The sequence below is a fragment of the Ostrea edulis genome, chromosome 1 (assembly GCF_947568905.1).
Source record: "Ostrea edulis chromosome 1, xbOstEdul1.1, whole genome shotgun sequence".
NCBI lineage: Eukaryota > Metazoa > Mollusca > Bivalvia > Ostreida > Ostreidae > Ostrea > Ostrea edulis.
This window is the reverse complement of record NC_079164.1, coordinates 60,775,671-60,789,375: the sequence shown is the minus strand read 5'-3', so window position 1 is coordinate 60,789,375 and position 13,705 is coordinate 60,775,671. Positions and strand designations below refer to the sequence as shown.

Below are 13,705 nucleotides of genomic sequence, written 5' to 3'. Positions count from 1 at the left end.
AAAAGTTGTTACAAAACTGCCTTGATAACTAACTTATTATCGCCCATTTCCCAGTACCATTTGTTACTATGCACTGCCATGCCATTTGTGTAAATTTCACCAAAAATCGTTCATATTTTTGCAGGAAAATACTGCTGCAAATGGTTGGACTTGGTGGCCAAAGACTACCTTAGATTACACAAGGCAACCAAATGCTACCAACGGTAGTTTTCAAATTCACCAACGGTGAAACCTATTCAGGCTAGGTTAACACATGAAAAAAATTTGATGGATTTTAAGCAATGGCATTTTTCACAATGTTCAATTGTTAGTAATTGGTCATTTGTCATTTTAAACAATGCATGACAAATTTTTGTTTTTCTTTTTCAAAATATTAATTACTCAATTTACTGTTTAAATTTGAGTGACACAATTTGTCTCAAATTTTTGGAATCACCCACCTATATCTGCAGCATGATACATGGTATGTTTATTATACATGATCTCCAATTAAAATATGTAAAAAGAATAAACTTGGGAATGGGTAGTAAATGTGTGTGTGGGGTGTGTGTGTGTGTGTGTGTGTGTGGGTGGGGGGGTGGGGGGGGGGCTCATGTATGTAACAAGTGCCTGTGGGGCAGACAGACTGACACTTATATTATATACGCAATAATAATTACCACAACTATATTATTTGTACAAAGGGTTGAGGGATCTAGGGACTGATATGGAAATACAGAACCCGGCTATCATGATGGAAAAAGCACTGTTTCATTACTTACTGCTGCTATAAAGGTAAAAGTATTATTTTTTAAATGCTTTAAAACCCCAACAACATTCCATGCATAAATATTATGAGAGGGTCTGGTTGTTTTCATTTCATTCGCCTTACTATGTAAGATTTACATAAGCGTCGGTGGTGTAATGGTCAGCATGGTTGCCTTCCAAGCAGTCGATCCGGGTTCAATTCCCGGCCGACGCACTGTTTTTTTTCCCCCTTTTCTTTTTTAAACAAGAACTGTAGCAAACGATAGAAAAAGACATTTCATCAAAGTTCAAAATAATCGTCATTGACATTTACTTATTTTAAAAATGGTGAAAAAATGCTTTTTGCTAAGCAAATGCGAGCAGCTGCATCAGACTACACGGTATTGTTATTAGTAGGTGTACTTTACATTTTTTAAGTGGAGATCATGTAAACATATGATATAAATATCTGAAATAAGCTATTTGCAGCGGGATCCAGGAATTGAAGTTAGGGGCGCAACTGACTTCATGAGGCAGGGGGTCTGGGGACCACCTTGGGCCCCCAGTGGGACCCCTGGTGGTAGCTGCAATAATGTAGCCCTCTCCGATTTTTTTTGGGAGAGGTCTACAACTCCTTAGGATCTCCGTAATGGTGCAAATGCGGGAGTGATTCACTCCCGCAATATTTTCGATCATTCTATAAACATTTGCTGACTATCTTCACGTAAATAAAATGATATTCTATGTTTCTTAGTCAATATATAAATTTACAACCTGCAACTTACGATTTGTGAGGCTCTATTCTACCGTTTTCAGCAATTTCGATATATTCCAATTTCTCGATTCATATTTGTGCGCCATGTTTGATGTACTGAAGTTTCAACCTATCCCGAAAAACGTCAGGGGGAAAAAATCGGATAGGGCTACTGTAATGTACTGTCCCTATTCCTATAGGTAACAGTATGTATAAAGATGCGTGGTTTTTGTTGTTTTTCCGTTACTCCGGACGCTGTCAGGTAAAAATCAAATGTTTTTTTCCACTTGTCCCACCTCTGGGAAACACTCGTTTGATCGCCATGTATATCGAATGGTCCGATCGGTGGCAATTGTAGAGCTTTAGCCATGTTTGTAGTTCTCTCGTCGCCAATGTAATGTACTGTCCCTATTCCTATAGGTAACAGTATGTATAAAGATGCGTGCTCTGGGCACCAGAATAAAAACACGTCTGCTCAGTTCAAACTTTAATCTACCAATACATAATTAGAATACATAAAGTCAAATGTCCGCAGAGTAACCTTTTACGAGCAAGCCCTAATATCAAATCCTAATGACGCTGTCAGATTCAATATAAACATGCGGGTTGATAAACAAACAGAGAGTGAGGGTAAAACTCTTAGCGTGGGAATTAATATGTGAAGACTTGAATGAAACATAAGAACATTACAGCTACATTATTGCAGCTACCTGGTGCCATACCTGGTGGGCGCGCCTCCGGAAGCTCCTGGATTTTATAAGGCTTGAAATATGTCTCCTATGTAGTCATTTTTACTATTTTCTATCATTTTTAATGAGGTTAAATTGATAACCTTAAAAATGGATGTCTCGTGTCACAGTAAGTGTGGCACGCTAAAGAACCCTCATCACCGCACGTGCTCAATGGCCGTAAGCGCCGAGTATAGGCCTAAATTTGTTCAAAGCCCTTTACCGGTCTTAGTTACGTCTCCATATATGAGTGGAAAATGGTACTGACTAAAACCCGGTCTCGGTCCCGGTCTTCGGTCTCGGTCCCGTGACTAAAACCCGGTCTTCGGTCCCGGTCCCAGATACTTTTATTCGATAAAAACAGAATATATCAGGATATTTGAGCCCCATTTCTCAATAACTTAGGTATGACATCTCATGCCTGCATTCTGATAGTAAATTGATCATATTATTTTCTTCTTTCGTAAAATAATATGTGAAAACTCCGAGACCGGTGGGACCGAGAAATAAAAACAATGCTAAAAGCCGGTCCCGGTCTCGACATTTTTCCTCAATAGCCGCTTTAATCTACCTTTTCATAAAAAAGATAAGGATGTGATACTCAATGGCATCCCTTTTTATACATATATTTCTGATTTATTGTGTGTATAGGTTTTTTATTCCAATATTCTTTATACATGTACTTATGTCAGAATCGAACTCAACTACATGTACGTGACATTTTGTCCCAAATGATCGCGTAACACTACCTTTTCATTAGAAGATAAGGATGTAGAAGGGAAATGATATACATGTACTTATCCTGGTGTATTTGTTTGTAATTTACAGTTAGTTTATTTGTTCATTTATTTTATTTCTTCTATTCCTGTCAAAATCAGTTTTCAACGATTCATATTTTGTATTCCGAACCCGATCTCTTTATATGGGTATAGTTGTATATAACCAATAAATAATAACTATAAAATATTTCTTCCTTTCTTATTTGATACTTAGTTTTCTTTCTTTTTTTCAGTTGTGGTTCTTTTAGATACAATGCTTAAAAAATCCACCTAATATATTTATAGTATTTATAAAAGTGTGTCATACATAGAGCACATGTATGGAGCGCCAAATTAACATAAACTCAAATAATTAAAGATATCTTCAATTATTTGAAGATATCATCAATTCATTTGATGCGCGCAACAATTCAATTAAAGATCTCTTCAAATAATTAATGATATCTTCAATTCTGAATCATTGCGCGCATTAATTGAATTGATGATAGCATTAATTGAATTGAAGTGCGCATTAATTCATTTGATCAGAGCAATAATGTTTTAATGCGCGCATTAATTCAACTTAAAGAGAGCAATAATTGAATTGATGATATCTTCAAATAATTGAAGATATCTTCAATTATTTGAGTTTATGTTAATTTGGCGCTCCATACACATGCTCACCAAAAATTCTCAGATTCTGTATACTTATACAGAAGATACCCTCTGACTTTAGATGATCTTCAAATAATCTATGGTATGTTTTTACTGTAATATTATGTGGTAACTATATTTATTGTGAATAGTTATATACGTATATGTATAAACATATATGTATTAATTATGCTGCACAAAAAATGTTTGTTTCCTATTTTCAAAATATCTTATATTTCAAAGTGCATAAATTTGACATAACCTGACAAATTTACAAACAATGAAATCTCGATTTATAAATATGCAAAACATACATGTAAATTCATTTAAGAAATAAATTTCAGTTTTGAAAATACAAATAGGCCTACTGTTAGCGATTCGTGAAAAGTATGCCTGCGTGAAGCATTTTATACCCTCAAATATTTTTACTAACCATTCAAAAGTTATGGCTAAGGTTAAAGATTTTCAAAAGTAGGTCAAATTTGAAAGGTGAAGAATTGCATGTAAAGAAAGGTCTTGTCACAAGGAGTACACATGTGAAATATGAAAACCCTATCAACATGCATTCAAAAGTTATGCCGAAGGTTCAAGTTTTTGCTGACAAACAGACGGATGGACCAAAAACTATATAAATGCGCCCCGAATATCCGATTACGGGGGTATAACATTTGTTTTCAAAAGCATCATTCTTGTATTCAGAATATTTCTGGAAAGGGGCGGGGGGGGAAGGGTTGTTGACAAGAGTGCACAGTAATTTTGTTTCGCTATCAACAACAATTATTCATCATGTTTCAATAATCATAATAAAATTTAAGGAGAATATTTGTTTTGTTTTTTTCCATTTCACTAATAAACATAATTTTTTAAAGTACCTCATACATCGTACATTCTGGACTCATATTTTGCACGTATATATTAATCTAATATTTACATAGAGGCTTTTCTTCCCTGATTAAAACAACTAATATAACATCATAATTTAACAAATTAATGCGATTCTCACGATACACTCGTAAATGAGAGAGAGAGAGAGAGAGAGAGAGAGAGAGAGAGAGAGAGAGAGAGAAACCCGCGTATACATGTACATATACAGAGACCCGGTTCGGAATACACCAACATTGAATTTGAAAATTTTTTCAATCGTGTGGTCAGGTTTTTGACCTATATGGAAAAAAAAAGGAAGACTTAATTTTGTAAATACTACATCCAACAGTAAATTACAAACAAATACACCAGGATAAGTACATATATATTATTTCTCTTCTACATCCTTATCTTTTTATGAAAATATAATGTAACGCGTTCATTTGGGAGAAAAAAAATCACGTACATGTAGTTGAGTTCGATTTTGACATAAAAAGGAAAATTGGAATAAAACACAAACATACAATAAATCAGAAACATACATGTGCATACAAAGGAATGTCATCGAATATCACATCCTTATCGGCTTGTTTTTAACAATTTCTACTCTCTGCCTACCGGTTTCTGGCGAGATCTATGTTGGAAAAAGATCCAACGACTTCTCCCTATCGTCTGCTTATGTCTACATGCCGTATTAAAGATCCAGTGACCCGAAACATCCTCGATACCTGCCCCTACTTATCGAAAGCAACGGAAGTTACTTTTTTTAATGTACACATGATACACCTTTTTTAAAACCTCGAAAAAAGCGGATTTTGGTGGTGGATTTTATTTATATATTATTCGGACACAAATCATGCAAAACTTCAATTTATTATTCGGGAACAAATAATACAAAACTTCAATATCTGACAACCGAGCCCCTGTGATCTCGAACGCACCCCGGAACTACTTCGTTCGTACAAATTATTCGGAACTTTTCACCTTTTCAAAAGGGCGAGATGCCCCGAATTTGACAGCTTATGTGAAAATCGATTATCCAGCATATGATAATAATAATGATAATAACACCACAGTCTGATCTTTTATATTAAGAAGGTACAAGTTCGAATAATTTGATTGATTAAGGTATGTACGTTGAAGCTTTGTTTTCGCATTTTATGAGAAAAGTTCCCGTATGCATTTTTATTTCTGAGGAAATTCGGGCATGTAAACAGCCGTTTAAAATCTTAATCTTTACTTAAGACATAAAATGCCGTGCCATGCCATGCAATGTTATACTTTCTTTATAGAAGCATGAGAATACATAACATATTCTCACAATTTGTATAGATTGAAAGTAATTCGACAAATTCTCTCTCTTTCTCTCTCTCTTAATTTAACAGGTCCAGTCCAAAGACTATTTCTACCTACGTAGCTATTAATAGCTACGTAGGTATTTAAACCTACTTAAAGTAGCTACTTCTACCTACTTTTACCTGTTTTTGAAAATATAAATAAATAATAATTAAGGCGCATCTTTTAAACAGGTCAGTCGTTTTATGCATCATGTTGTGCATGTACACGACAAAATTCAGAGTGTAAATTTGAATACTTTACGAGGGTGGAGAATGCAGAGGAAATGCATGAAAATTCGCCCCAAAAACCTTTAACGTAAAAATGCATGAAGGTAAACTTTAAAATCAATACAGATTTGTAAGACATTTCACACTTTTTAACTCGTAGCTTTGATCCTAAGCTCTTAGGAAATGGAACTGGATGCTGTTATTTATGGTTAGAAAGTAATCATTTTTGTCCAATATTTTTGTGGCATTCATCGTCAGTGTAAGTGAATCAAGAAATTTGGTACACACCATATTGCGCCGTTCCTGCGTTTGGCCACGAAGTGCAAGTAAAGGAAAAAGTAGGTAAAAATAGCTACCTGGAGTAGGTTTAAATACCGACGTAGCTATAAGTAGCTACGTAGGTAGAAATAGTATTTGGACTGGACCTGTTTAAGATTCAATTTGAACAGGTTGTCAACACTACCCCTATAGCGAGACATTCTCGCTAAAACGCGATTATCCCTCTTTAGCGAGAAATAAACATTACCATAAACAGGTGTTTTGGCGTCTTTATTGAAAATAATGGCAAATCCCGTACAACGCTGAATAAGTGCGACACACACTCAACATGATGCGAATTGAATCTATGAAATTGACAACATAGTCAAGAAATCTCATATCAAAGTTTCTGTGTAAGAGGGAAGCCAATCTAATTAAAATTAGATCTTCCATCCGCTCCCCAGTTTTCGATACGTCGCGACGTATCGAAAACTGGGGAGCGGATGGAAGATCTAATTTTAATTAGATTGGAGGGAAGCAGACTGAAATTCAATACACATCGTGAGTGTTTTTGTTTTGATTAATATATTTGCAAAAATATCAGACATTTAAGCACTTTTTCTTCTTTTCACATGAAACACGAAGAAGTACTCCACGGGTGTTTTTCTCGGTTGAACGGGATATATTTACTCTCGCTAGAGAGGGATAATCGCGTTTTAGCGAGAATATCGCTATAGGGGAAGTGTTCCCAACCTGTTGAAATTGCATGGATCGTTTTAAAAGACATTCTTAGAATTTTGTATACTTCATTAAAGTAGACGATTACATCTGCTCTATGCCACTAGGGGGAACTATACATCAAATATCTCCAACTATCAACCACTGTATAAATGTTGGTTGACTACAGAGGCATTCAGTACACATGATCCATGGCTATGGAAACTTTTGCTTAATTTGAGTTACAGAGATTTTGGAGTGTTTCGAACATGGTTCCATTATGGACCAGGATTTTTTTGTTTGTGTATCATGATCAAGACAGGCTATGTTTTTGTTTCTCTTCATATGTTTGGTACTTTAGCAGTAATGGCTATACTTAGAAATCTCCCATTGAAAATATGGTGCAATTGCATAAATGCTGTTCATCATGTTGGGAACACTTTCCCTATAGTGAGGTCTTCTTGTTAAAATGCAATCATCCCTCTTTAGCAAGAGTAAATAACTTAGAAAAACACCTGAGGAGTACATCTATTCATGTTTCACATAAAAAAGAAGATGAATTGCTAAGATGTGCAATATTACTATAAATATATAAACCGAAATGAAAGTACTCACAATTTGGTTTTAATTTCAGCCTCTTCTCTTATGCATGCTCAATGAATTTCTTGACTGTTTGAATTTCTATAGAGGTAATTTGTGCCACATTGATTGTGTGTCGCACTTATTCAGCATTGCATGGAGGGTTGTCATTATTTCAACGTAGTTCCACACTCCTGTGACGTCATAAGATTTTGCAAAGTCAATGATTTAATGACTGGAACAAATTTTGTTGGAGTCTTTTTCAATAGTTATTTTTTAAAAAAATTGTCAGGCATAAAATATTTCAAAAGTCTTAGTTGTATTTGAATAGTCAATGATATGTTTCAAAATATTGAATCCAAGGACAATAACTCCATTTTCAATAAATTATTTATCAAATCCATTATGCGATAGATTTCCTTTATTTTTCACAAACATTTTACCAAGGTGATAAGGAATCATTATCTGTATCTTTTCGTGAAATTACATAAAATTTTAATAGTGATTTTGAATGGCTCAGCTGTATGGTGCCAGACTTCGGATTTTTATGGGGGTTATACATACTCTAGAAGCTATAAATTTGAAATGACTAAGGAAAGGTATGGATTTTTTTTCATAAATAACTATAATAGATGTACATCTACTAATATAAACAGAAAAAATGATATGTAAACCATGCTATAAGGAAATTATGTCCACATTTATTCGTTTTTTAACATTTTGGAGAATAACGCTAATTCAACAATTCTGCACTTATTATTCTAAAACTTGATGAACATATTGAAAATGACATGTGTTTTAGTTATTGACATGTTTCTTGATAAATAAATGGAATTAAACAATTTTCTTGTTGTTTTTATTTTAAACTAACGACAAATAACTGTTTCCAATGAATTTCATAAAAATCTACATAGGGGTACATGACTTCAGTAGTGTCTGTAATGAAAATTAATATGGAAATACTTAACTAATATGCATTTTTTCATTACTATGAATGTTAATTTATTGATTCCAAACTAAAAACTGCTACCTAAACCCCAAAAATCCAGGACTAAGGACCCACCTTAAGTCAAAACAACAAAACACCTGTTTATGGTAATTTTATTTTCTTGCCAAAGAGGAGTATAATCTCATTTTAGTGAGAAGATCTTGCTAATGGGGAAGTGTTCCCAACTTGTTCATTTCAGACTTTCGTATGATTCTTGTATCTTCCATGCCAAATAATGCTAAATTCAATAGATTACAATTAAATCTGGACATGTGGTATTTGAAATTAACAAATTCCCTGTTCCTAGTTTTTTTCCTTTTTTAACTGTTAGACAACTCCAATCTCCATTTAATAGTTTGGTTGCATTATCAAATCCTTTAATTTAAAAGCCCAAAGGGCAATATACCTTGTAGAATTAGTCATATACATAAAGTACTGTACCTTGTAGAATTAGTCATATACATAAAGTACTGTACCTTGTAGAATTAGTCATATACATAAAGTACTGTACCTTGTAGAATTAGTCATATACATAAAGTACTATACCTTGTAGAATTAGTCATATACATAAAGTACTGTACCTTGTAGAATTAGTCATATACATAAAGTACTGTACCTTGTAGAATTAGTCATATACATAAAGTACTGTACCTTGTAAAATTAGTCATATACATAAAGTACTGTACCTTGTAGAATTAGTCATATACATAAAGTACTGTACCTTGTAGAATTAGTCATATACATAAAGTACTGTACCTTGTAGAATTAGTCATATACATAAAGTACTGTACCTTGTAAAATTAGTCATATACATAAAGTACTGTACCTTGTAGAATTAGTCATATACATAAAGTACTGTACCTTGTAAAATTAGTCATATACATAAAGTACTGTACCTTGTAGAATTAGTCATATACATAAAGTACTGTACCTTGTAAAATTAGTCATATACATAAAGTACTGTACCTTGTAGAATTAGTCATATACATAAAGTACTGTAAACCAACTTTTATTCGAATGTGAAAAAATTTCGCGAGATCCTCATTGTCACAAATATTTCTCATTGCGAACCAGTCCTTGAATGTCTGTTATAGGCTCGAAAAAGGTTTGATTGCAAAAATTGCTCACTGTGAACTAGTTTACCACAGGTGAATCGCGAAATAAAGTAGCTGTGTATAAAAGCTGGTGTACAGTATTCATTTAGAGGTATATATTGTAGATGTTTGAAAATGATACTTTATTATTTATACCTGGTATATACATTTATTACTTACACCTGGTATATACATTTATTACTTACACCTGGTATATACATTTATTACTTATACCTGGTATATACATTTATTACTTATACTTGATACATGTATGTACATTTATTACTTACACCTGGTATGTACATTTATTACTTACACCTGATATATACATTTATTACTTACACCTGGTATATACATTTATTACTTATACCTGGTATATACATTTATTACTTACACCTGGTATATACATTTATTACTTATACTTGATACATGTATGTACATTTATTACTTACACCTGGTATATACATTTATTACTTATACTTGATACATGTATGTACATTTATTACTTACACCTGGTATATACATTTATTACTTATACTTGATACATGTATGTACATTTATTACTTACACCTGGTATATACATTTGGACTAAAAATTAATTGTGTGGTTCCTATTACATAATTTTCAGAAATAGGGTAGGTAGGTAAATTCTTTTGAAGTATTAAAAAGATCTGTAACTCTTGTTGATCCCTCAGATAAATAAAAACCATGCATTATACTGAAATATTGTGTAAATGTCAATCAAAATTATGATACTGTGTATACTTTTTGATTTCTTTAATTTCCTAGCGTCATCAACATTTTGGGATAACCAAAGAAAGATGATTTAATAATTTGATTATGATGATTGGATCCTAAGCCCAAGCTTTAAAAAAATAGGGTCAGGGATAAAAAGAAAATAGGGTCGGTTGGGAAACCAAAATCACAATCCTTCTTTTTATGCCGTTGCGACGTATTTGGAACAATGTCATGTTTGTAATAGAACCTCAGTTGTAAGTGGAGATGCAGAAAAGCGTATTTATTTTGAAAATGTTAGGGTTGAAGCTCAATTATGAGGGATTAGATTGTATAGTTGTCATCTCTTGAGCTGAGAGTATATCCTTGACCTTTTTGTGTAATGTTTTGTAAATGCTTTAGCAAATGTAAACATTTTACATTGTAAAAATTGACAGCTTGTCTATGTGTAAAACATTTCATTTTCTTATTTTTTAAACATATACAGACACTGGAGACAGAGTAACCATGTCTACAAGCAGTAACTTGGTGGTGCCAGTGGTGCTGTGGGGAAGGAAGCCACCTACTCACTGTATTGCTGCAATACTGATGACACCTGATCAGAGGAACATTATAACGGGATGTAATGACGGACAGATTGGAATTTGGGATGTAACTGAGAACTCTCAGGTACATAAAAACCATGAATATTTCCTTGTTAAAGATGTTGATACAATGAATTATGATATAGACATAGTAACTTAATCAACTTTGATTTCCACATAGTCATAGATAGGCTAAGAACATAGTCATGGATAGGCTAAGAACATAGTCATAGATAGGCTAAGAACATATTCATAGATAGGCTAAGATCATAGTCATAGATAGGCTAAGAACATAGTCATAGATAGACTAAGAACATAGTCATAGATAGGCTAAGAACATAGTCATAGATAGGCTAAGAACATAGTCACAGATAGGCTAAGAACATAGTCATAGATAGGCTAAGAACATAGTCATAGATAGGCTAAGAACATGTATTTTGGACTCCTTACATATATAATATGCAAGTACCGTCTGTACTTTATTTGGTGAAAATGTGGTTCAGGTTCAATTCAGAAGATAGAATTGTAACTTGAGATGCTTGTTTTTAAAATCAATGTGAAAATTACTCACATATGATAAAGACTTAACAGTATTGCCTGTTTTTCTTTAATCTATAGCCAAAATTTAGCTACTTTCCCCAGTAAATTACCCCTGTTTCATTACAGACATTTTCAGTGGCAGTTGCAATTTTTTTTTTTTTTTTTTTTACATGTTCATAATAATTAAGATAAAAATATTTGTGTTTTGTTCTTATAAATTTCCAGTTCTGGATGTTAGTCACTAAGAAACTTAGTCTAATACATTTTCTGTGATGACTGTTACAGATAGACCCGCGTAGTATGTTGTTAGTCACTAAGAAACTAATGCATTTTCTGTGATGACTGTTACAGATATACCCGCGTAGTATGCTGTTTGGTCATACTGCTGCTATTAGCTGTCTCGCACTAGGAAGTGAAAAAACTGACACACCATACATTGTCAGTGCTTCAGAAAATGGGTAAGAAAAGTGATACTCATAGATTAAATGGAGATGAATCACTATTGCTTCAGAAATTGGTAAGTGTGAAGTTAAATCATAGTTACTGAAAACAGTAAGTATACAAGTAAATTGAATACTGAAAATAGTAAGTGTACAGGTAAGATGAATACTGAGAACTGTTAGTGTACAGGTAAGATAAATACTGAGAACAGTAAGTGTACAGGTAAGATAAATACTGAGAACAGTGTACAGGTAAGATAAATACAGAAAACAGTAAGTGTACAGGTAAGGTGAATACTGAAAACAGTAAGTGTACAGGTAAGGTGAATACTGAAAACAGTAAGTGTACAGGTAAGATAAATACTGAGAACAGTAAGTGTACAGGTAAGATAAATACAGAAAACAGTAAGTGTACAGGTAAGGTGAATACTGAAAACAGTAAGTGTACAGGTAAGATAAATACAGAAAACGGTAAGTGTACAGGTAAGGTGAATACTGAGAACAGTAAGTGTACAGGTAAGATAAATACTGAGAACAGTTAGTGTACAGGTAAGGTGAATACTGAAAACAGTAAGTGTACAGGTAAGATAAATACAGAAAACAGTAAATATACAAGTAAGATAAACACTAAAAACAGTTAGTGTACAGGTAAGGTGAATACTGAAAACAGTAAGTGTGCAGGTAAGATCAATACTGAAAACAGTAAATATACAGGTAAATAGATAAATCATCAAATGGATAAGAGTTCAGATTTATAAGATAGAGATAAAATCATCAGTACTTAGAAAATGGGTAAGTGTAAAGATAGATTTGGATAAGGATAAATCATCATACTTCTGAAATGGGTAAGTGTAAAGATAGATTTGGATAAGGATAAATCATCATACTTCTGAAATGGATAAGTGTAAAGATAGGATTGGATAAGGATAAATCATCATACTTCTGAAATGGGTAAGAATGCTGATAGGACAAATAAAGGAAAATTTAACTTATTTCAAGATTATATCTTAGCTTTCAGTATAATCATTAGGTCTTGATTGAAAAAGACTTACATGTATTAGTATATATTGAGATTTACATGTATTAGTATATATTGAGATTTACATATATTAGTATATATTGAGGTTTACATGTATTAGTATATATTGAGACTGTAGAGTGTCATAAACACCTTGTGAATAAGGTAAGATAAAACTTTTTAGCTCTTCTGAGCCGAAGGCTCAAAGAGCTAATCATATGGCCATATGTCTGGCGTGCGGTGTGCGTCAACTTTTTGGAAAAAGGGCTATATCTCAAGAACCCCTTGGTCAATTTTTGTCAAATTTGTCACAGGGTATCCTTGGCCCAGGGGCTTTTATTTGTACTAAAACTAGGGTTGTGACCCTTTAACAAGGGGAGATAATTAGGAAAATGTAAACAAAAGTAGTGGTTACTAAAAAATCTTCTTTTCAAGAACCACTGGGCAAATTATCACCAAACTTATGCATAAGGATGAGGATAGGTTGTAGATAAAAAAAATTGTTTAAGGCATCATCCTGGGGCAAAGGGTGTGGTCTCAAGGTCACTTCAAAGTTGACCTTAAATTTTGTTTTGTTAAAACTTTGATATTTTGCTTAGTATAAGGACTAGGATCATCAAATTTTGTCAGTTGATGCATCTTAGGACCTAATATCATGTTGTCTCAAAAGTAGGTCATGGTGACCTACTTTTTGAATTTTGCA

The 13,705-nt window shown here is 33.3% G+C and overlaps 1 protein-coding gene and 1 non-coding gene across 6 annotated transcripts in view; both read left to right on the top strand.

The window, feature by feature from the left end:
• Positions 1-889: 889 nt before the first annotated feature.
• Positions 890-961, top strand: Trnag-ucc (transfer RNA glycine (anticodon UCC)). The gene has a single exon. It is a non-coding gene; the product is annotated as a tRNA-Gly (tRNA).
• A 4,512-nt stretch (positions 962-5,473) lies between these two features.
• The window catches only part of LOC125648897 (WD repeat-containing protein 7-like), a 70,371-nt gene continuing 62,139 nt past the window's right edge, over positions 5,474-13,705 (top strand). For 2 of the 5 annotated variants that reach the window (XM_056155621.1, XM_048875939.2), the window contains exons 1-3: positions 5,474-5,612; positions 10,908-11,089; positions 11,896-12,002. In XM_056155621.1, coding sequence (XP_056011596.1) covers positions 10,928-11,089; positions 11,896-12,002 — 269 coding nt within the window. In that variant the 5' untranslated portion in view covers positions 5,474-5,612; positions 10,908-10,927. The remainder of the gene's footprint in view (positions 5,613-10,907; positions 11,090-11,895; positions 12,003-13,705) is intronic. The other 3 variants (XM_048875945.2, XM_048875931.2, XM_056155642.1) reach the window with 3 other exon arrangements.